This window comes from Catharus ustulatus, chromosome 6 (genome assembly GCF_009819885.2).
Source record: "Catharus ustulatus isolate bCatUst1 chromosome 6, bCatUst1.pri.v2, whole genome shotgun sequence".
NCBI lineage: Eukaryota > Metazoa > Chordata > Aves > Passeriformes > Turdidae > Catharus > Catharus ustulatus.
In genome coordinates this window covers 47,989,908-48,011,949 of record NC_046226.1, presented here as the reverse complement: position 1 = coordinate 48,011,949, position 22,042 = coordinate 47,989,908, and the positions used below count along the sequence as shown (strand labels likewise).

Below are 22,042 nucleotides of genomic sequence, written 5' to 3'. Positions count from 1 at the left end.
TCAGAGCCTTGTTCCCAGCATCCCAATCTGTCCAGCAACCATAGTTCAGCCAGTGACACAAAAATAAATCAACTATAGAATTGTGCTAATTTGTATCCCCCAGTAAAGGGATCCCCAGAGCCACCCCAGCAGACAGGAGGTGACTGAGCCTGCAGTGCTGCTCCTTGACTACTTTCTGGGCAGTGGAGGGTCTTGGAACTTGTCTTCAAAATATTTTCCAAGAAAATCTTGCAAGGCAAGGCAGCATTACCCTCTGTCAGTTTGGTGGGGTTTTATCTTGTGTTTTGTGCATCCAGGGTTTAGCAGAGAGCAAATAGACAGTTTAGGAGACTCAGAGGGGATTAGGGATGAAATTAAAGCAAAATCAAGGGCTGTTCTCAGTATGTGAGGTGATACCACAAGGGAGGACACAGGCTGGGGATAGATGAGCCCTGATGGCTCCTTAACTCCTTCCTCTGGTTTTTACTGTGCTGAACAGCCAAGTGCCCTCAGCACCTGCAGTAAGATACTCCACATGGCTTAAAATCAATTTTGTCTCAATACTGCACCAATCTTTAGCTGCTGCCAGCTCCAGTGTTGGTCACACTGCCTGCTCCCCGGTGTTGGGAAACATCAACAGCTCTGCATCCTCAAGGAGGTCAATGGGTTGTTGGTCCTCCAGAGCTTTTTGTCACGGCAAAAGTCATCAGCAGGCTGGGATGAACTCAGCTGTCCTGCTGAGAGCAGGATGAGCCACCAACCCTGCCAGATGTCAGTGCTGTGGTCAGCAAGGTTGACTCCAGGCAGTCAGCTGGTGAAAGGCCACCAGCTCCCCTGCCACAGGGATTTGTGCCAGTCAGTGGCCTGTCACCAGGATGGAGGTGGCTCACACAAAGCATGGCCACACATTTCTCCAGCACTTGTTTGGGTGGGACAGCTGCTGCAAATCTAATCAGAGAAAAATGCCAGTTTTACTCACAAAAAAGCAGAGACCCTGGGATGGGTCTGACCTGTCACACACTGCCACAACCCCAGCTGCACTCAGGCATTTGGTCCCTTGGGAATCACTGCAAGAGGAGCAAAGCACTTAGGAAGGCAGGACTGAGAGGGGTTTTCCAGGTTGCTTCCTCTGAAGCATTTTTCATTTCTGAGGAGTCAGATTCTGCTCTGCTGTCAGTGACAAGCTCTGAGGTGGTGGGGGAGCCCTGGAAGGCACAGCATTGTCAGTAGCCAGGCACCAGGAGATGCATGCATGAGAACAGCATCCAGTCCCACAGCTGCCTTGTGGGAATCAGTGTTATTTTCCTATTACTTTACTGCCTCCATGACAAGGCAAACAAGGGGGAAAAAAGGCTGGAGAGGGCTACATCTCTCCCTTCCTTTTATTTCTTCCTTTTACAGATCAAAATCCTTTCATGCAACTCCCAAGCTGGGGAAGCGAGTGTGCCGGACTGAGACACGTAATGAGAATGAACTCCATCCAGAAGTGGGGGGAAGGGGGAAAGGAGAGAAGGGGTAAATTAGAGAAGAAATCTTTTGGATGCAGGCAGACAGGTGGGGGATTGTCTGGTCTGTGAAGGCAGGGTGTCTGCAATCTTTGTAGCGATTAGATTTAATGGGACAGACACGTTTCTCTCCTTCACATCCCCTCCTCCTCTCAGCCCGAGGGGGAGAAAGGAGGGAGGTGGTGATGGGGAGGTGGCAGGGGAAGAGAAGATTTGAAAGAGTCTTTGACGTCAGCCCTGCCCTATAAAAAGCTGCCAAGGAGCTGGAAAGCAGACAGCAGAGCTCGTGGAAGAGCAAAGATGCCCACCCCGAACATCTCCACCTCTGCAGCCAAAGGCTTCCGCAGGGCGGTGTCGGAGCTGGACTCCAAGCAAGCCGAGGCCATCATGGTAAGACAACCCTACCCCACTTCTTTCCCTCCCCCTCCAAAAAACACAGCTCTTCCATAGCTATAGGAAAGGCAGATTAGGATAGATGGACCAACACTTTGTTTGTGGGACTTCCCTGACATGGGCACACCCGGGCTCAAGGCTGGCAAAGGGAAATTACTCCAACAGTCCTCTCTACATACTGATACATGTGAAATGAAAACATTTAAGGGGGTGAAAACTTGGAATGATGAAACCACCTCAACCAAAAGTAAGGTGAATAATCCACAGACCTAAGGCAAGAATAGCAAGGAATCCCACGGTGAAAGGCCATTTGAGGATCTTAACAATTTCCAGACTGCAGAGATTTCACCTTTTCTAGCATAATGAAAAAAGTGGGGCTGTGATCTCAGACAGCACACAAGGCACAGGCAGTTTAACTTGTTTGTTCATGGCTGCTGTATCCAGTTTATTTCCCAGAACATCCTACCCCTTTTGTGTTCCTGGTCCTCCTTGATGTGTTCCCAGCCCTGTGTTTAGCCCAGGGAAACCTTCTGAACACACCAGATCTGAATGTGCCAGGGAAGGGAGAGGAAAATTTCCCCCTGAGCTGTCAAGTGTCTTTAGGAAGCCAAGCCTGGCCAATCCATCAGAGTTCCTACAGGGACAAGGACATTTCAGCTCTTAACTTCAAAGTCCTGCCAGGCAGGATGAACTTGAAGACTCCCAATATTGGATGGTCCTGCGGGGCAAAGATGTGGATAGGCAGCAGGTAACAATACAGGAGCCAGAGCAACCAGAGGCAGTGGGTGCACCAGGAGGGGACCCCCTTGGGATGCTTGGCAGGAGGAAACTTAGGAGCAGAGATGGGTTAGGTAGCAGAAGTGTTTGGCAGATGTCTGCAGTGTGACTCCAGCAGGGCACTTTTAAAGCTCCCCATTTCCCTCCCTTATACCTGTTGCCTTTTTCACCCACTCTCCTCTTAACCCTGTGCAATGCTCTGCCTCACTAAAATCAACCACTACATTGGCAGAAAGGTGTTTTGGAGAGTGGGGTTTGCTGGAAAAGAAGGGAAACATTTATAAAACAAGGAGGTAATCTCGCTTTCTCTAATAAATGGAAATCAGAGAAGGCTTCCCTCTCACACAGTCCTTTTCATTCTGGTAAAATAATGAATACTTGAGTGGCCCTTGAAAACCTGATATTTTCCAGGCAACTTGTAAAATCGGTATTAGAGATGCTCAGTGTCTGGAGAAGTGAGAAGTGTTTGGTTGCTACACCCTCTGGAGTGCTGCTCTGTGTTTTATGAAAAAAGGGACCACTGAACATAGGGGCCAGGGGAGTTGAGGTTCAGCAGGTGGGCTGAGAAGAGTGAGGCAACCTGCTTGGGGTGAGTGGTTCCTCCAGCCTGGAGGGTACACAAAACCTTAGTCTGTGTTTGGTTTTGAATGAAAACTTTCAGGAAAGGGAAAACAAATGAAATTAAAACTTTGCCCCGTGAGGACTGGATGCATCAAAAGCTCTTCTCTTTGCTCTCACCTAGCACAGGTGTCCACAACCCTGGCTTCTAGCAGGCAAGAGGCATGACTCTGCATTTGTATGTGACATTGCCTGTCCCTGGCCCTCGTGTTGTCACTGTGACCGTGGGTGATCTGGCACCCACCATCACATCACCTCCGCAGGTCTGAGGGGTTCCCTTGCCAGGGGAAACTGCAAACTGGGGGAAAATCCACACCTTTGCAATCCCAGAACTCCTCTACACCAGCAGGTATTTTACATATCAGCTGAGCCAGCCAGACATTAGACACCATGGAAAAATCTTTGGTTACCCATTAAGTTTTTCTGCTGCTAATAGTTTTTTGCAAGAGACCCTGGGACTGTAGCTGGAGCAGAGTTTGGTTACAGAGAAAGCCATTGGAGCAAAAAAACAGGAAAAAGCACCTACGAAAGCCGGGTGGGACATTAATGTGCCCAGTCTTTACAATCCTTCCTGATTGCTGCAAATAATAAGCCGGGGGAAAAAGCAACAAAATAGCTCAGAACATGTATTTTTAATGACAATGTGCAGGCTGGGCACTCTGAGTTGCAGCAAATTCGAGAAAGGAAAAATGAACAAACCCTTTATAAGAGGTGCAAACTAACCTTCAGAAGAGGTGAATGAGTCAGGCCCTAGTTAGGTAAATAAATGCTTTGCAAAATCAAATTACAGTTCTCACTGTAGCCAGATATGCACTCAGGGGGCGAGTCTGCAAGGCAATTCAGAAATACCATATAATGGTGCCTTTGGAAGAAAGGAAGGCATTTATCATGGGATCAGTTTGGTTATTATATATACCATATTCCTAATTTCTAGCAAAAGGAGATAATAGCCAATGAGCATAAATGTGAGGGGCAGAGTGAGGTGGGGAACATGAACCCAGGCAGCCTCCACTGGCAGAGGAGGCAGCACGCAGGCAGACCCCTCCCAAGCAAAATTCAGCCTTTTTCTGCTTAGTTTTAGTTTGTTGGGTTTTTTTTAATTTACCCACTTAAGATAAGCTGTCATGCAGCTAAGAAACTTCCAAGACCCCTTGACAGGGATCAAAACTGCCATTCCTGCCTGGAAGAGGCCACATGTGTGGGACTGATTGAGCCTACTTCTCCTGGTACAGCTTTCCTCTCACCCAGTTGGATTTTAACCTGATTAACAGCCTAAACATGGGGGTCTAATTTCCCTCCTCTCCCCTTCTCCAACCCAGAAGTAAAATCCTGCTGTGCGTTGGGTCAGAGTGTGACAAAGCACCCTTAGGCAAAGCACTGCCTGGCTTGGGATGGCTGTGGAGCTCATTTTCTGTGGCTGGCACAGCCTTTTTGCCCTGCTTATTGCAGGCAATTTAAAGTAAACACCAGCTTATCTTAAAACACTGCAGTGATGGGAAACACACGCTTAAAGCCGAGCACATGCTCACAAGATTTTTAAAGTTATGACTGAGGTCACTCGTTAGGTGTCTGCTCTCTTTGGGCATGAATACCAACTATTTAGACAAGCAGCAGCATGCACTTATTAATTAGAAGGTGTTTTTCTGGGCCCTGAGGAATAAAAGGTGGATCAGGAAATATAATTTCGGAGGGGTATCTTTGCTGAAACAGGATCAGATAGAGGTGCGTGGGCTGGCGCCTCGATGTGCTGCATTTTTGAGGCTGTGTTTAAAATGTCAGCTTTACACTGCTAAAGCATCCGAGAGGATTCTCCCAGGAAACATAAGTTACTGATAGTAGGCTTTGAAAATCAGAGAGAAAATAAACTTAGTAGTCAATCAGGGTGTCTTTTTAAAAGGAAAACACTCTTAATTTTCACAAGGTAGGGAAAGCACTGCTTAGTTAGCATGTCAGCATGTTCTAAATATTTTCAATGTAATCACAGGAAAAACTGCAGCCAGTCCCACTCTGTATCCTTCTTCAGTGCTGCCCCAGGTTTCTTTTAGCAAGCTCTGGAGGTTTGTCATCTGGTTTGGGTCTTGAACACAGAAAACTGGAGCCAGATGCGTTGCCTCAAAATAGAAAACTGGTTGTAAAAAGACCAAGAACAAATAAGTCCGTATATAAGCGATTTGTATAACAAAAGAAAGAGCAGTGATTGAAATAGTTTGTAGTTCACTATAAATACAAACAGGTGTCCTAACATGACCTCAGGCACAGTGTTGCATTTTAGGTTCAATTCCAAGTAACAGAAATCTGCAGGAGTTTGTTGAGACAAAACAAATCTACAGATAAGTGCGAGGAATTTATTTTCTGGGGTATATGGTTGTGGTTTCAATTACACTTCAGCGGATAAGCATCCACTTAATGTCAAAAGTAAATGTCATATTGGATCCTGGGAGCAGTTTTGCTAAGATGCCCTGCTAATACGCATGCAAACAGTTCATGTTTCCTGGCCAGGCCACAGCTGTGGGCTTCACCTGTCCCTCACAAAGTGTCTTTTCTCAGATGACTTCAGGTTTATCTGATGTGTCTCCAATTGAGTTCATCAAACACCTGAAAACCACAACAGATTGTTTCTGGGTCTTGTTTTATTTTGGAGGATTTTGCAAACTGATCCTAGGGGAGGTGAGGGGAGAAGCTCACTCTCCAGTTATTCTAAAAAGATATTTTACACAGTGTTTTTTTCCCCCAGAGCCCCACATTTCTGTAAGTTCAATTCTAAACCTTAGTCCTTATCAGCAGATCTTCCTTTACAAATCCAGGCAAGTCAGTCCAGCCTTTCCCTGCTTCCTCTGCTGACACACACCAGTCACATCTCATCCAGCCACTGGGAATGCCTCTGATCTCCTACATCTCTGTGAGCACTGTTATTTATTTCTGTTCTGCCTTCAGTCTCCACGGTTCATTGGAAGACGTCAAAGCCTCATTGAAGACGCCAGGAAGGAAAGAGAGGCTGCGGCTGCAGCCACTGATGCTGCAGAGTCCACAGAGACCATTGTATTCGAGGAGAAGGATGGCAGAGCCATGCTGAACCTCTTCTTCATGCCCAAGGGATCCAAGACTTCACCCCTGTCCCGTGTCCTTAAGGTGTTTGAGGTGAGTACCTAAGCTGTTGTGTGGTACTCAAGGAACACACTTCAGGTTTCATGACTGGGCTGTGAGAAACATCACTTGAGTGTAATAAAGAAGATTCAGGCTAGATCTGCCTACTTCAGATTTTCGGTTAATTGTCTGATATCTCTGAAATTGTGCTCATGCCCCAGAGTGTCGTCACTTGCCATCACCAAGAAGGAGATGTACCTCTCTCTTGCAGTGCTGTTAAGTTCTGGCCTTAATTTTGCTTAATTATTTTCAGTTTTACACTCCAGTCCACACCCTTATGGCTTGTAGTGTACTCTGACATTCCTCCCCACTGCTCAGCACTTCAGCCTCAGGCACAGGGCTCTGATCCCACATTCAAAGCAGGCTGTGTGCCCTGCCTGTCTACAGACCTAACTCACCTCAGTTATGGGCCATCACCACAATGCTCCTCAGTCAGTTACACAAACATCTTTGCCCTCGGTATAGAACTGGCATATAGATTTCAAAATTACCTCTCTACTTCAAGGATTATTCTGATTCACATGCTAAAGGTTCTGTTGGTTCCCCTCAGTGATGCATCCTGTCTATGCCATTAATACTAAGGCAAACTGGTAACTGAGATTTTCCCCCCTAGCCACCAACATAATGTTGCATTATATAGGATGTCAGTGCCATGAATGGAAAAACAGAGATAAGTGCTGCCTATTTAAACAACAATCCAAGCATGACAGTTTGCATTCATATAGTGTGTTTTCATCCAGAAGGATTCAGAAGTGTTTTGCACACTGAGGTTCTGAGATGCATTTTATCTATGGTGGTTTAATTTAATTGACTTCAACAGTGGAAGGAAAGGACAATTTGTTCCTATTAATCAGTCACGTGGCTTGTAAGGGGCCTCTGGAGGTCTCTGTTCCAACCTCCTGCTCCGAGCAGGTCCAGTCACAGCAGGTTGCTTGGAGCTATGTACACTATACAGCAAACCTGCTACTTAAAAACAGTAAACATACAAAAAGTGTGTTTGAAATTGTAGACCATTCTAGTTATTCATTGCTCATTTAGCATTACCCCTGATAATCTTATGAAAAACATTTAGATTTTCAGCAATTGTGATTCCTCAGCGACAACTGTTGCAAGAAAAGCTGTTTTCTGGGCAATATATGGTTCTTGTCTCAAGACTGAAAGAGCCTTTATGACAAACTTTTCAGACAAAACCCATGTTTTGTGATGACTGGGGTCTCCTTCCCAGAATCACACAGATGCCAGATAAAGCATGACAAATCCATCAGGGTAACAGTCAACATTCAACAGGCTGCTCAGTGGGTATGGAGCAGATGTGTAAGCTCTTGTATGTGGTAGATTTTATGTTATACTGCGTTTAAACTCTGTAATTTAAACAATTTTTAAAACATCAAGCAAGAAGCTGCAGCAGTTTATGTTCAAATATTGTTTGTTTCTTCCCGGAGCAAAAAAGCTCTTTCAGCTTGTCACAGAGAGAGCTTTAAATATAATAAAAAGACAAGCATGTCAGGTCCCAACAGAGGAAGATTCATTTCCCAGATCCCTCTGGCAATGCAGGTACAAGATATGAAAGCAGACGGGCATAATGACATTTGTCTCATCATGAACCAGGCTGCAGGGAAGCTGGTTTCACTCTTCTGTATGTGTTACATGCAGCTGAAGCATAGGTAATGCAATCACAGCTGTCAGATTAATGCAAAGGTATCGATTGTTGAGGGGACAATGTAATAGTGAAGTTGGTAGGTACATTAAAAAACATTGTCCTAAATTTAATTTACCTGTGGCATTGCATCTGTTCCTTCTCATCTTTTTACCTCTGATTAACAAAAGAAATCGTGTCCCTTCCTCTATCAAAGGTCCTGTGGAACCTTTGGGAAGGTTGGATCATTGCCTAGGGCCTTGGGCTTGTACTGCCACTTTTCACTGAGCTAAAGAAAATACCCACAAATCTACCAGGGCCCTTTTGGAAACCACAAACACCCTTTTGTCTGCTTATTCCATGGAGGGGGTCAGTTCCGATGGCGAGCCCAAACGACATCAGCGCTGGTAGCGAGCCCAGACGAGCGCTGGTTCAGCACCACGGCCAGCGCCGGCCCGCCCGGGCAGCGCCATCCGCGGGCCTCGCCAGCCCCGCTCCCACCCAGCAGCCCCCAAAACATACCTGGGCAGTGCCTGCGACGGCAAAACGGCCCTCTGCCACATCAACTGCTTCTCCTGGTCTTCTCTGCCACGGTGGAAGGCTGCTGTGGGTGGTTATTGAGCAGCTTGTGCAGAAGGAAAAAATGTGGAATTGATGGATAATTGGAGGGAGGTTGGGGCCTGAAGTAAACAACAAGAAGGAATCCTTCCCAGACTGGGATTGATCATTCTGGAAAAGAGAAGGTTTCTTGGTGACCTAATTTCTAATAACTGAAGAGGGTCTAGGGGAAAGATGGAGAGAGACTTTTTACAAGAGCACATAGTGTCAGGACAGGAGGAATGGATCTGAACTGAAAGAGAGTAGGTTTAGGTCAGATAGTAGGAAGCAATTGTTTACCGTGAGGGTGATAAGGCACTGAAATATGTTGCCCAGAGCTGTGGATGCCCCATCCTTGGAAGTGTTACAAGTCTGGTTGGATGGAGCTCCAAGCAGCCTGGTCTAGTGAAAGTTATCCCTGTCTATAGGGAAATTGGAATGAGAGGATGTTTAAGTTCCAACCCAAACCATTCTGTAATTCTGTGTCCATATGGACACCTTTGGGTAGTAGCAGAAGGTGTTTCAAATGTTGCTTAATGGGTTTTTTTGTTTGCTTGTTTGTTTTGTTTTTGATTTTTTTTCCCTTCCTTTCCATGTCTCAAAAGACATTTGAAGCTAAAATTCACCACCTGGAGACCAGGCTTAGCCGAAAGCCCCGTGAAGGGACCGCTGAACTGGAATACTTTGTGCGCTGTGAAGTCCACAGCTCTGACCTCAATACTTTCATTAGCTCCATCAAGAGAGTGGCAGAAGATGTGAGGACCACTAAGGAGGACAAATGTAAGGAACTTACAGACATTTTCACTTGTGTCGAGAGACTGAGCTCTCCCTGTAGAAACAGGGTGGAGACTTTGTTATTCCCAGTAAAGGGAAAGGACTGCTGTGTGCTGATTTTGAGCAAACCAGAAGGCATTTCCTCTGGGATACCTAAATCCTGAAAGTGATTTCTCTCCTTGTCCTTTTCTCAACAGATCCCATTGTTCACAGCCCATTCTTCTAGTACAAGATTGAAAAAATTAGAAATAGGAGGTTGAATTTCATGCTTTGCTCACATCTCTCCTAATGAGTTCTCCATCCTTACTCCAGCATTTTATATTATAAATGCAAAATAGTTTCCTACCTGCGTGTTAGGACCTCTGTACAGATTCCAGCACTAATCTATGATACACTTCCTGTACCATCCTGTTCTGAAGATAGGATTATTATTGTAGAATAATATTGTAGGAGAATATCCTTAGAGATCCCTAGAGATCTGTGGCCAGCAGGATCTCTGGGTTTTTTTTAACGTGAACCATTCATTAAAATCTAATTTTTATCTTCTCTTTAATTTTGTCACAAAATACTGTGCTGAGAGATGGGCAAGGAAGTAATGAAATGCAGATCGTGGCATTAGACATGACTCTAGGAAAAGAGCATTAGGATTGTGAAACTACTGCCTGGAAATAGCTGTGCGTTTGGTACAACAAATGAGGTGTATCTTATTCAGCCTCAGCTCCACTTCTCTTTTCTCACTTCCACAGACAGACTGTCACTTTCTCTCTCCCCATAGTTCACTGGTTTCCCAGAAAAATCTGTGAATTGGACAAGTGCCACCATTTGGTCACCAAGTTTGACCCTGACTTGGATCTGGATCACCCGGTGAGTGAGGCTGTGAGTGCACCCCCGATGCCAAACTCCTGAGCTGTCCCAGAGAAGCAGGGAGCTGAGAGCACCTCTTGGTGCAGCTGATCAGGGCATGGAGTGCAATTGCTGCCTTGAGAGATGTCACTCCAACCAGTGATGAATTTTCCTGGCTGAGAAACTGATGAAAAGTCCTGTCTCTGTTCCTATTTGTCACCACAGGGCTACTCTGACCAAGTGTATCGCCAGAGGAGGAAATCAATAGCAGAGATTGCTTTTCACTATAAGCAGTAAGTCTTCTTCCTAATATTTGTGTGGGGATAATGACATGCCAATGAACCTATTGGGAAGTCATTGTGCTACCTGTATGACACTTCTCTTCCTTTTATTTTTCTCTCCCCATTCAGCCTTTCCAGCTCCTTTTGTGTGTCTCCTCTTTTTGCATTCCAGTCTCTCTTTAATTAAAAAATATGTTGTCATTAATTCATACATTGGTATAGTAAGGGCAAACCTCCTGCATAACAGAAGCCACATATATATCCACCAGACTTCAAACTTCATTTGGAAATGTAGCATCTCTTTAGAATGATATACAGTTTTCACTTCAGTGTTTCAAGTACTGAAAAAGCTGCCCCATGCCCAGAAAATTTGTTCCAAGGGCTCATTATCCTGGCCATGAAAAACTGTGGGTTTTATTTCTAAGCTGGACTTTGATAGTTTTAGCTTTTACCCAATGGATCACACATGCCTTTCATCTAAAATACTAGATAAAATACTGCTATCTTTTTTTTTTTTTTTTTTTTTTTTTGCTATGAGGGTATTTATAGGCTAAATGACTTGCCTCCTAACTCTGTCTGCCAAATTAAATAGATTCCATTAATGTTCTCATTGTTGTCTTATATAGATTTAAGACTATGTCTTGTACTCTTACTTAATACTTCTATTCTGATATAGGCAGTGATAGCACTCAGTGTGCTTACTACAACATCAAACAGAGTCTAATATTCTGTTAGATTTGTAAAATATTCCCTAGATCCTATTCAGTGATGCTGCCTTTCACTGTAGCATTACTTTAAGTGCTGAAAGCAGACTACAGAAATTATATGGGTCACCTGCTTGAGCCACCCCTGCAACTGGTGTGATCCCAGCAAGAGTTTCTGCTGCTGGTTTTCATGCACTTTTCCAATTTGAAGCGCAGAATATGGACAGTGATGTTTTTATCCCATACAAATACTAAATGCACAGAAAGTCACAGTGCCAGAGGAAGAGTCCCAAGTGACACAGGAATACCGTCCTAAGATGAGGCAACAATTTAAGAAGTCTTCTCTAGCATCTCACCTGCAGGTTAGTATTTATGAGCCACTGTGTAGCATCCTTTCAGGTATCCCTTCAGGCACTCTGCTTTACAATATATGAATATCTCATTTGTCCAAACACAGAAAAGAAATATTTAGGAAATATAATTTCCAACTATGATGAGAAAAAGCAAAATTGTAATTTCATCAATACCTATTCACATCAATGTTGAAATTTTCTTTTCCTGCCATCCTTAATCTTACTGACAATATGTTTTTCTGCAGGTCAAATGCATTTAGTTTTCCTTATTATCTGCTTTTATTTCCCAGCCACTGATTCATTCTTGGAGCCATCAGCTCACTGAAGTTCAGACACATGAAAAAAATTTATTTTCACACACAGTTTTTAAATTCTTTCTAGTGAAAACCATTTGTCTTTTCCTGGTAAACATTATGCCTGCTAAACCCTTGCTCATCCCTTGTTCATTCATAATCTCTGCCTAGCCTCATGCTTTTCTTTGCATCTATGTATTTGCTGCACCAGTACAAATGACCCAGTACCAAGGCTTTGTCTTTCCTGTCACCCCCGTGTTTGGTTTTTAAAGAAGATTTATGAACATCATGCAGAGCTTGTCCAAAGTGCTTCCTTCTCAGAGGAAAGAGGAGCCTGGCTGGGGCTCTGCTCAGTAATGGTGCCTTTGCCTTGCAGTGGGGACCCAATCCCTCACGTGGAGTACACGGCGGAGGAGACAGCTACCTGGTGAGTGCTGATTTCACTGTTAGTGCTGATTTCACTGTCAGTGCTTCACCACTAGAAGGCTGGGAATCAAAACCCAGACTTTTAGGGCATGACCTCTTGAAAAATGCATCAGGAGTGCAAGCATCCTACTCAATGGCTTGTTATAAAAAACACTTTCATGCTGCAGCCCCCAGGAGTTTCCTCCAAAGGAGCCTCCCCAGAGAGCAAGGTAGATCATTTGGAGCCCCACTTCTCTGAGGGCTCTGACTAGTAGCAGCCTCCAAACCAAGAGCAGTTAGCTCAGGAAGAAGTATGAGGCCCATGGTGAATATCTGTGTAGTACCCCATGGGCCTCACTTAGAAAAGCTCCCCCTTTGAAAGTGATTTTTTTCCCAGGAGCGTTGCTGCAGGAGTGTTTCTGAAAACAAGACCAGCTCATATGAGCTGAGTACACAGGCTTCTCAACAAGGTCATCTCCTGGTTCTATTGACTGTCTCCACAGTGCAACTTCAGGAATTAACCTACTGGAAATATTTTAATTCCAGTTAATACCTTTTATACAGTCTTCTGACCTCCAAAGCAGAAATAGGTCTGTGCAGACACAGCTGCTGCCTTTGCAGGTTCATTTGAATGAGTGTCTGTATGTTTACATACCTCTATCAACATGCAGAGGCATAGACTTAGGTGGAGAAAGGCAAAAGGACACAAGCCTAAAGACATAAGTCCCTGATAGTGCATAGCCAGAGCGCAGGAGAAGACTGGACACATTAACCACTGAATGTCTGCCACCTCTCCTCCTGAAGGAAGGAGGTGTACAGCACCCTGAAGAGCTTGTACCCCACCCATGCCTGCAAGGAGTACCTCGAAGCTTTCAGTCTACTGGAGAAATTCTGTGGCTACAGTGAGAACAACATCCCTCAGCTGGAGGAGGTTTCCCGCTTCCTGAAAGGTGGGTACGAGCCCAGGGAGCCCAGGTTCAGGGTCTGCGAGCTAGGACAGCTACACATGGGAAGCTGAACCCAAAAGGAGTAGTGAGTGAGCTGAGATTTAGGAGAGCTGTGTCTCTGTGTGTTGTCCACAGAGTGGTGCCCAAGTGGTGGGGACTGCAGCTAAACACAGCGGGCTGTGACTGAAGGGAAAAGCTTGCGGTCAAATGATCACTCTGAGCACCTGAAGAAGCAGGTGGTGTTCCCAGTAGGAGCAGGTGGATTGTGTAGGTGTAGCTGAGCACCTGAAGGGCAGGTGTTGCTCCTGAGTAGGAACAGGCAGATTAGGTTGGTGTACCCAAGTTCCTGAAGAGCAGGTGGTGTTCCCAGTAGGAGCAGGCAGGTTAGGTTGGTGTAGCCCTTTAGCTCCCAGTGCAGGCAGCAGTGGCACAGCCCAAGGGCTGTGCACCTCACCCAGACAGTGTGTGCTGTTTCAGAGAGGACTGGCTTCCAGCTGCGGCCAGTGGCTGGCCTGCTGTCAGCACGGGACTTCCTGGCCAGCCTGGCCTTCCGCGTGTTCCAGTGCACGCAGTACATCCGCCACGCGTCCTCGCCCATGCACTCCCCCGAGCCGTGAGTATCGCCTGTCCCCGTGGCCTCCCTGCCACAAAGCTGGCCAGCATGCACCCATTTCCCCCAACAGACACAGTGTCTGCTGCTGACTGTGTTTTCCTCCTTTCCCCCTCCTGCCGGCAGGGATTGCTGTCACGAGCTGCTGGGGCACGTCCCGATGCTGGCTGATAAGACATTTGCCCAGTTCTCCCAGGTAAGGTGGTTATCTGCTTTCCCTTGAGAGGTGGGAATCCAAACCCTGGTGTTGCCACCTAGACCTTTCTTGCTGTCCTAAACCACGAGGTTCTGGAGTTCTAGTGATGGACCAGCACCCTAATACTGACTCTGCAACAAAGTGGTTTTAGTTCTGAGCACGATGAAGTCCCAGCAGATGCCTGGCACTGCAGGCAGCAAGATGAGTGGTCCTGAGGAAATAAAACAGAGCAATCAGTGTCTAAGGCCCTCAGACCAACCTGTCCTGATGTTTGCCCCTTCCCTGCTCTTCCTAGGACATTGGGCTGGCTTCTCTGGGAGCAACTGATGAAGAAATTGAGAAACTAGCAACAGTAAGTTTTTCGCTTCACTGGATGGGGAGCCCAACACCTCCAGCAGTGCTTCTGTGGGATCAGGGGGATTGAGCCAGCCTGGTATTCTAAGATTTGCAGGCTCAGTGCTCCCACCCAAGCTGGCCCAGCCCTGCTCTTTTCATGATGACTGTGCAGAGCAGAGATCAGTTAAACAGCAGAGCTCGCTTGCACATTAACCCAATTTTCTCGGGCACCAGTAGTATCATCAAGCATCACATTTCCAACAGCAGCACTGCTGGGACTCTTTGGGATGGGATTAAATGACATCTGCTTCCTTTGGCTCTCCCTCAGCAAGGTGACCTCTCCTGCTTCAAGGACACCAAACAGCAGCATCTCACAGCAGCTAGAACAAGCCCAGGGACACAAACTGTCCTAGTGTAGCAGCAACTTAGTTTGGCACTTTTCTCTGAAATCAAGTGTGGAGAGGGGACAGAGGCTGGTGCCTGTTCCTTTAAACAACTCCAGACCCTGGCAAGGGTGCAAGGGCTCAGAAGTGACAGGGAGATTAGGATGAGGAGCTGTGTCCCTCAGGAATTTTTCTTTTTCTTTTACAGCTTTACTGGTTTACAGTGGAGTTTGGGCTCTGCAGACAGAATGGAATAGTCAAAGCCTACGGAGCTGGGCTCCTCTCCTCCTATGGGGAGCTCATAGTAAGTCCCACCGTAACTTGCCTCTGTCTAGACCCAGTAGATAAAAACATGTTGTGCTTCTGCACAATGGCTTTCTTCAATCTGTTCTCCACTTTTGCCTACCCTACATGTCCTCTCCAATCCCCTTAGTTTCATGCTGGATTTTTTCTGCCATGTCCATAGCATTCCTTGTCAGATGAGCCAGAGGTGCGGGACTTCGACCCTGATGCTGCAGCTGTTCAGCCCTACCAGGACCAGAACTACCAGCCTGTTTATTTTGTGTCTGAAAGCTTCAGTGATGCCAAAAACAAATTGAGGTAGGACTGGGCAATGAGAGAGACCCAAAGAATAGGAAATTAAGATGTTATATATTGAAATAGTGTTTCATATTATGGCTGCTTTCAATCCAAGTTCTCAGAAGTGCTCTGAAAACTTTGATCAGATCTTCCGAAGTAAAGCAGTTCTCCAGATCCTACAGGGAACATGCTTGACATGAATAGACCTATCCAAGGGAAAAATGAACTTTTGCCTCCTAGGCTGGTTCACAAGTGTTAGTGGACCCCAGACATCATCTCACCATGGTAATTGGGTTTCCCCATCCCATGGGACTGCAAACAGGATGGTAAGGGCCAGCTCTACCCACAGACATCTGTTCAGAAGAGCATCTTCTTGGTGCTACCCAGAATTGCCCACATGAGGAAAGCTCAGTCCTTGACTTGCTTTGATTGACAGAGGAAAACTTTGCCTATACCATTTTTATCATTGTTTAGGAAGGAGACAGGATGAGGCGAACATGACGTACATGACTTTACAGTTCCTGCAAGAGGGGTATTTAATATAAATAACGTGGTGTGTACTGCTATATTTCAATTTCTGCTTTTATTACCCTCACTTGCACTGTTCATACAGCCTGGAGTCCAGCTGCTCAAAAGCAAGCGCTGGGGGAGCCCGTGCTCACACACACACACTAGGCTGCTTTAAAAAAACCCCAACTGCTGCCTAATGAGTCATTTCCTCGTATTTGAAAAGGGAAAATACACAACATCCACGGCCAAGATTAGGCTAGAGGGTCTTGACTGTGACAGGCACTGTAAATGAACCTCTTCAAAGAGCTCAGAGACCACACAGATGCTACTCTATGAGGTGAAAACATTAAAGCATGGTCTCTTTTGCATTCTGTTTGCTTCAAAAGGTGTCGAGTGAGCACACCCGTTTTGGAGGGCAGGTTTCTAGCCATTAGCAGCTATGCTCTGAGCCATGGCTGTGCCTGATGGCATTAACAAGACAGGTGAGCAGGACTTTGCCTGGTAGAACTGAGAGCAGACACATCTTTCAGGAGGAGGACAATGTGAGGATGCAGAATCTGTTTACACTTTTTTGTTGTTGTTTTCCGGCAATGCCATGGCAGCTCCCTGCCAGCACCAACCTTGGGCCGGGTTTCCCCTCGGCCCTCTGTGCTGTGTTTTCCTCCAGATCCCCCCAATTCCTGTCTGTGCATGAAGTACCAGCGAGAGGAACATCTGTCTCCATCTGGGATAGGGCTGCGCTAGCCCGAGCCAGAGCAGACCCGCGGTAGCCACAAGAGGGTAGCCTAAGCTAAGCAATTCAGGAGCGAAAGGGTGAAGCCTCCGCAGAGGAGAGGAGCATGCCTGCTCTGAGCGCTGTTTATCCCCTCGTGTTCCCAAGCCTTTCCAGCATGACACTGCAGCCATAAACACCTAACTATAGATTTTCAGCTTCATATTCACACCAAAAAACCCCCTACCTTGTCAAGTATACAAATCTTAGTGCTGGAAGTGCGTGTGGGCAACTTTGGGGAAACCCTACGCTTGATTTGCTTTCACTTGACCACATGCTTCTCCATTAGAAAAGCAGCAACGAGGTCTTGCTCTTGAGAGATTTCAGGTAAAGTCAAGCTCACCACTGAGATTCAGGCTGCATTTGGCTTTGGGTACAGCAGTGCAGCTTTGCACAAAGCTCTAGTTACTCTATTCTCATCGTCTAGCTCAGGTCTGAGCCACTGCCTGTCAAGTCTATCCTTGCTATGGCACACAGCTAGTTCCCCCCTCCCCAAGCAGAGATTAGTCAATAAATGCATGTCAGAAAGGATTTAGTAATATAATACGATAATACCACGGGCTTTCCCTGCAATTAGCTTCTCAATCTGCTTGGCGTTTTCTGAAATAGGAATTGCAGCAGAGGATGCCTGGCAGTGGCCATGGAGGTGACCAGTTTGATGTGCCCTCCTATTTGGTACAGCCCACAGACAGCCACAATCAAACTCATGGTGTTCCTTGACAAACAGAAGGGATCTCAACTCCTGCTGGAGGGGACATGGAAAGGTGGAAACTCTGCCTGAAGGAGGCATTAACCTGTGGTATCCTGCTGGGTCAATGGTGATGTGTAGGAGGGAGACTCAGCACCCATCTCTTGTACCCAGCCCGTGCACCCTTCCCTTGCAGGAGCTACGCGGCGCACATCAAGCGGCCCTTCTCGGTGAAATACGAGCCCTACACCCACAGCATCGAGCTCCTGGACAGCCCCCAGACCATCTGCCACTCCCTGGAGAGCGTGAGGGATGAGCTGCACTCGCTGGTTAACGCGCTCAATGTTATCAGTTAGTACAAGAACTGAGCTGCTCCGTGCCCTCCCTGTGCCCGCCCTGCCCTCACCTGTTCCCAGCTGGTCATCCCTACCTGTCCTCTCCGAGCATTGGCACTGCTGCCTGGCACCGCGCGACCCCAACAGCTTTCCCCTTTTGTATGTAGGGCCAGCTCTACAGGAGGAGGGCACCCAAGGCCTGCTGGCTTTTTGGGTGGCTTCTCTATTGACTGCTGGAGGAGGCTTAGCAGACACAAAAAGGTAAAAAGTTAAAGTCAAGAACTGTGTGGTAGGCTCCTGGGTGCAAGGAAGAGGAGAAAAACTACTTTATTTAACAACAACAACAAAAAGATATAATTTTTTAAAATTGCAATTTGAGAGAAAAATTTAATCTGCCTTTTTTATATCCCTGAAATAACTCCATGAATCTTGTTCTTAGTTATCCTAATATTACCATCACCTGATGTAGCTCAGGTGTGTGACTAATGCTATTGCTGGCCATTTCCAAGGAAGGTAAACATCTGGTTTGGATGCCCAAACCCAGTTCCATGCAGTTTTCAGTGCAGATATTAACGGCTTGATCTGACCCAAAGCTCTCGGTTTTCCTCCCCCTGCTTTTGCCCTTCTTATCTTCTTGTAGGCTGTCTCATAACTTAGCGGTTTGCTCAGAAGTTTGGCCCAAGGTTATGCAGCTGTGCAGTATCAGAGCTGGGCTTGGGATGTGTGGAGGCTGCTAAACAGCTGTGGGGAACAGTGAAGGGGAGAATTACACAGAGTTGTTTGCATGATCATTTATAACATTTCTGTGTCGACTTTTGCCATCCTTATCCACGATATATGATTTTTATAATTTCCTCTTTAAAGAACTGCAAGACTTGGCAGGGAAGTTTTGGCTATTAACACGGCTAACATTGTTCTCCAGTGTTACTTCTACTGTGGCTCAGTCATAATAGTTTACAATCCATTACTCTTTATCCCATTTCAGACCTCCACATATATGTGCTTTACCCCCAGTTCTCTCAAATTTTAACTCCTTAGCTACTGGCAGCACTTAGTCTCCTGCCTGCTTCAGTCTCTCCTTTCTGTTTCTTTTCTCATTTGACCCTTCCTCCTAAATTCCTCCTAAATTGCTTAAAAGGCCATTACTGAAATCAGCAGTTTGACACCAGGGCTAGCTGCTTTTCCTCAAGCTGTTCCTTCTCTTTGGATTTTCCTGTAAACCGATAAAACTACTGAGTTCATTCAGTTATTGTCATTTTCAAGCATTTTTCCAAAGCTGCAGCTATGATTTCTCAATCTGGGTGGATCCAGATCATGAGCTGTAACTCTCAAGGCTCCCTTAAGAGCTGTAACAATTTTTCATTTGAGTTCTTGAGATATTGCTATTAGATTAAGTAGCTGGAGCAAGCTATGCAAGACTAAGGCAGGCTAGGCCATAGTTTGACTATCTAGCTATGAAAATCTTACTGGTGACTTCAGTAAAACTGACTAAAACAAAACAAAACAAAACAAAAAGATAAACAGGCAAGCTATAACAATTATGTCTGTATAGGTAATGCATGGGTTATGATATTAACAAGTGCAGTGCCACTTTACTGGTCTTCAGATTGCTGTTTCTCCTCTCTTTTGGTAGTGTCCAGCTCTGGCTTGCTGCCCATGGAAGCAGCAAGGATGCTCCAAACCCTGCAGCAATGCCAGTTGTTATCTGCCTTCTTAAAGATCTAAAATTAACGCAATTTGTGAAAAGACCAAACTCATTAATATGGAGCAAAAAGCCAGTTTAGAAATCCTTGAAAAAGCAGGAGACCTCAACTCCTCTGCCTTGCCTTGGAGTTTGCATTGCTGCTCCCTGACTCTGTCAGCTGCTGCTTTTTTGAGGAGTTATAGTAAAATCTGCAAAAATAGCAAATAAGCCAAACTTGCAGCATAACCCAGCACCATGAGTATGCAAGCACACAAACAGATGTGCTGCAGCCAGGGGAAGGTGAGCACCAGGAGGGTTCCACTCCCTTGCATTTTGGGACATGAGGCTGGGCTGGGGCAGGCTCTGAGTGTGAGGGTTCTGGCTGCTCAGGCGCCAGAGGTCCTCTTTGGGCCATTTTCAGTCCCTCTGTTCTTGACAAATTCGTGACAGATTCCAGAAGTTTTTGGCCCCTTAGGGAGACATCTGAGAAACATGAACCCGTTTGTATTTACTATTGCCCTCACTTATTTAATATCTTTGAGGATTTATCTTATTAATAACTTAATAGGTCCCCTTTCACTTTGTCTCTAAGCCTTATTCCTTTTAAATACATTACTTGGTTCCTTATTTCATAAGCCATGTATGAATTGGATCCTTGCTCTCTCATTTTACACATTTTTCTCATGTTGCTTCTTCTACCAGGGCATTGCTTTCTTCTTTACCTTGCCATAGTATTTTAGACTCTTACACATAGGGCCACTAAGAGACAGGCTATCTAAACAAAATTTGGTAAACCAGTCCCTAATCTATCACTGCTTTTAAAGCTACTGATAGCGAGGTTAACTTTCTAGCCCATCATTTTGGATATTATCCTATAATTGTCTTTAGATTCTTTTTAATAGTCTGATTCATTTCTGTCTACCGTTCTGGATGATTGCAGGTGGTAGGGTTTATTAGTCCTTGCTTAATCCCCAGGGTAGTTATTAAGACTAGAATTCTTCACTTAAAACCTCCCCCTTCCCTACCCTCCCCTCTGTTCATCTTATCATGTCTCAGGTGCTGTTCCATACCTATGAACAATTTTCTGTAACAGCACTGTTACAATTTCAGCAGTTGTATTCCTTTCAGGTGGAAGAACCTCAGCCTGCCCAGGGAAAGTATTTATTGTGGCAAACAGATACTGATATCCTTCTTTAGTTTGTGACACTTATTGGGGTGATCCCAATATTTGGAAAATTAGTATTTGTCACAGTCTTTAGTTTAGTCAATGCAGTAGAGCTGGCAGTTTTCTTTTACTAACCCACTTTTGCACACCTTATGCTACTTTTATTTATGTCTTATGTTTCTTACTTCATTTGAGGCCAAGTATAAACTCTTTGCACTCTTTTCAGAGTACCCTGCACTTTTTTTTGTACCTCATTATGACAGTTATCTTAGCCATAATGAGCTACATAAAGAGGTGTAGAATGCTCTTATTCAACTGGCCACACTATTCATCCCATCTTCTTTTAGCTGACACCTGGTTGGGGCTTCAGTAAACAAAGGCTGAGTTAGTTTAGCTACTTGCTCACTAAATTATTTCTCAGTATTGCTTGTAGTCTTCACATTATTTTAATATATTTCCATATATTTATTTATATATTTATTCCCACACTCCCTCTAAGCCTGTAAAATAGAACTTCCGTTTTCTTCATAGGTGTCTCACCATATGCTTGCCTTTGCTTTTCTCCCCATTATGCAGGCAGTGTTTTGTTCTACTACCAGATAGCAGCTATCTGTAGAGAGAAGTTGGTAGAAGGGTTTGTCTTCTACTCACAGCCTGTGAGCTTCTTGGCATGATCCCTTCTTTAGTTTGCCCACTATTTGTTCCCTCATTCCACTGATAGGAGTGTCAAACTTAGCACCCCCATGAGTGTGCAGGACCTTTGGCTCATTCCTGGTTTCCATTCACAGGATATCCACACTAATATCCATTTCTTCCCTTTGCATGTAAGAGCAGAGACTGGGGTACAACTGCACTATTGAGGGGAAAAGCCTCAAACTCCATCACAGCCCAGACTGCCAGACTACCTCTAACCAGGTTTTCTCATGGCCAAGGAAATTTTGGTCCAGCCAAGGAGACAACTCATATGCTACTGGTATCCATTTTCCTCCACTGTTTCTCTGTAACAGCACTGCTCCCACAGTATCAGCTCGTGTTGAAATTCTTGTTATGAATAATTTTCCTTTAACTGGGAATTTGAGTGCAGAAGCTTTTCAAGCAGCTTCCTTCATGTCAGATAAAGCACTGTCTTGGTCTTTGCTCCCTCCCTGCTTCCTCTCCTGTCATTTCCATAACGCTCTGCTGCTATTAGCAAAGATGAATACACTGCCATAAGACACTAGCACAGCTATAGATATGCTGCCATAAGAAATTAAATTCTCCCAGCACTCTTCAGAGTTGGGATTGATTAGTGGGAGTCTTTATTTCACAGAAAGCTTAACCTTTCTAGCATTTATCCATCTTCTTGTTTCACCAGTTTCAGAGTCCATGCATTTAACTTGAGATTGCTTTAATTGTGCCATATTCAAGTTGACATTAAATCCCTTTTGCTCTATTAATTTTAAAACTCAGTTACATCTCTCTGGTACCTCTTCTGTAGCTGTGGTTCCCCAAATGCCACCACATAAGGCAATCTCTTTCCTTTGTCCCCTGCACAC

At 45.3% G+C, this 22,042-nt stretch overlaps 1 protein-coding gene across 1 annotated transcript; it reads left to right on the top strand.

Annotated features, from left to right (window-relative positions):
• The first annotated feature begins 1,746 nt into the window (after positions 1-1,746).
• Positions 1,747-21,708, top strand: TH (tyrosine hydroxylase). The gene is made up of 13 exons (XM_033062424.2): positions 1,747-1,874; positions 6,207-6,410; positions 9,255-9,429; positions 10,199-10,287; positions 10,492-10,559; positions 12,274-12,324; positions 13,107-13,252; positions 13,727-13,862; positions 13,986-14,055; positions 14,351-14,407; positions 14,983-15,078; positions 15,241-15,374; positions 17,520-21,708. Exons 1-13 carry the CDS (start codon positions 1,785-1,787, stop codon positions 17,677-17,679), a joined length of 1,476 nt encoding a protein of 491 aa, XP_032918315.1. The 5' UTR covers positions 1,747-1,784; the 3' UTR covers positions 17,680-21,708.
• The last annotated feature ends 334 nt before the right edge of the window (positions 21,709-22,042 follow it).

Coding starts and splice junctions, on each gene's coding strand:
- TH (XM_033062424.2), top strand. CDS start 1,785: ATGCCCACCCCGAACATCTCCACCTCTGCAGCCAAAGGCTTCCGCAGG. Junction 9,430..10,198: donor GACCACTAAGGAGGACAAAT/GTAAGGAACTTA, acceptor CTCTCCCCATAG/TTCACTGGTTTCCCAGAAAA. Junction 15,079..15,240: donor CCTCCTATGGGGAGCTCATA/GTAAGTCCCACC, acceptor CCATGTCCATAG/CATTCCTTGTCAGATGAGCC.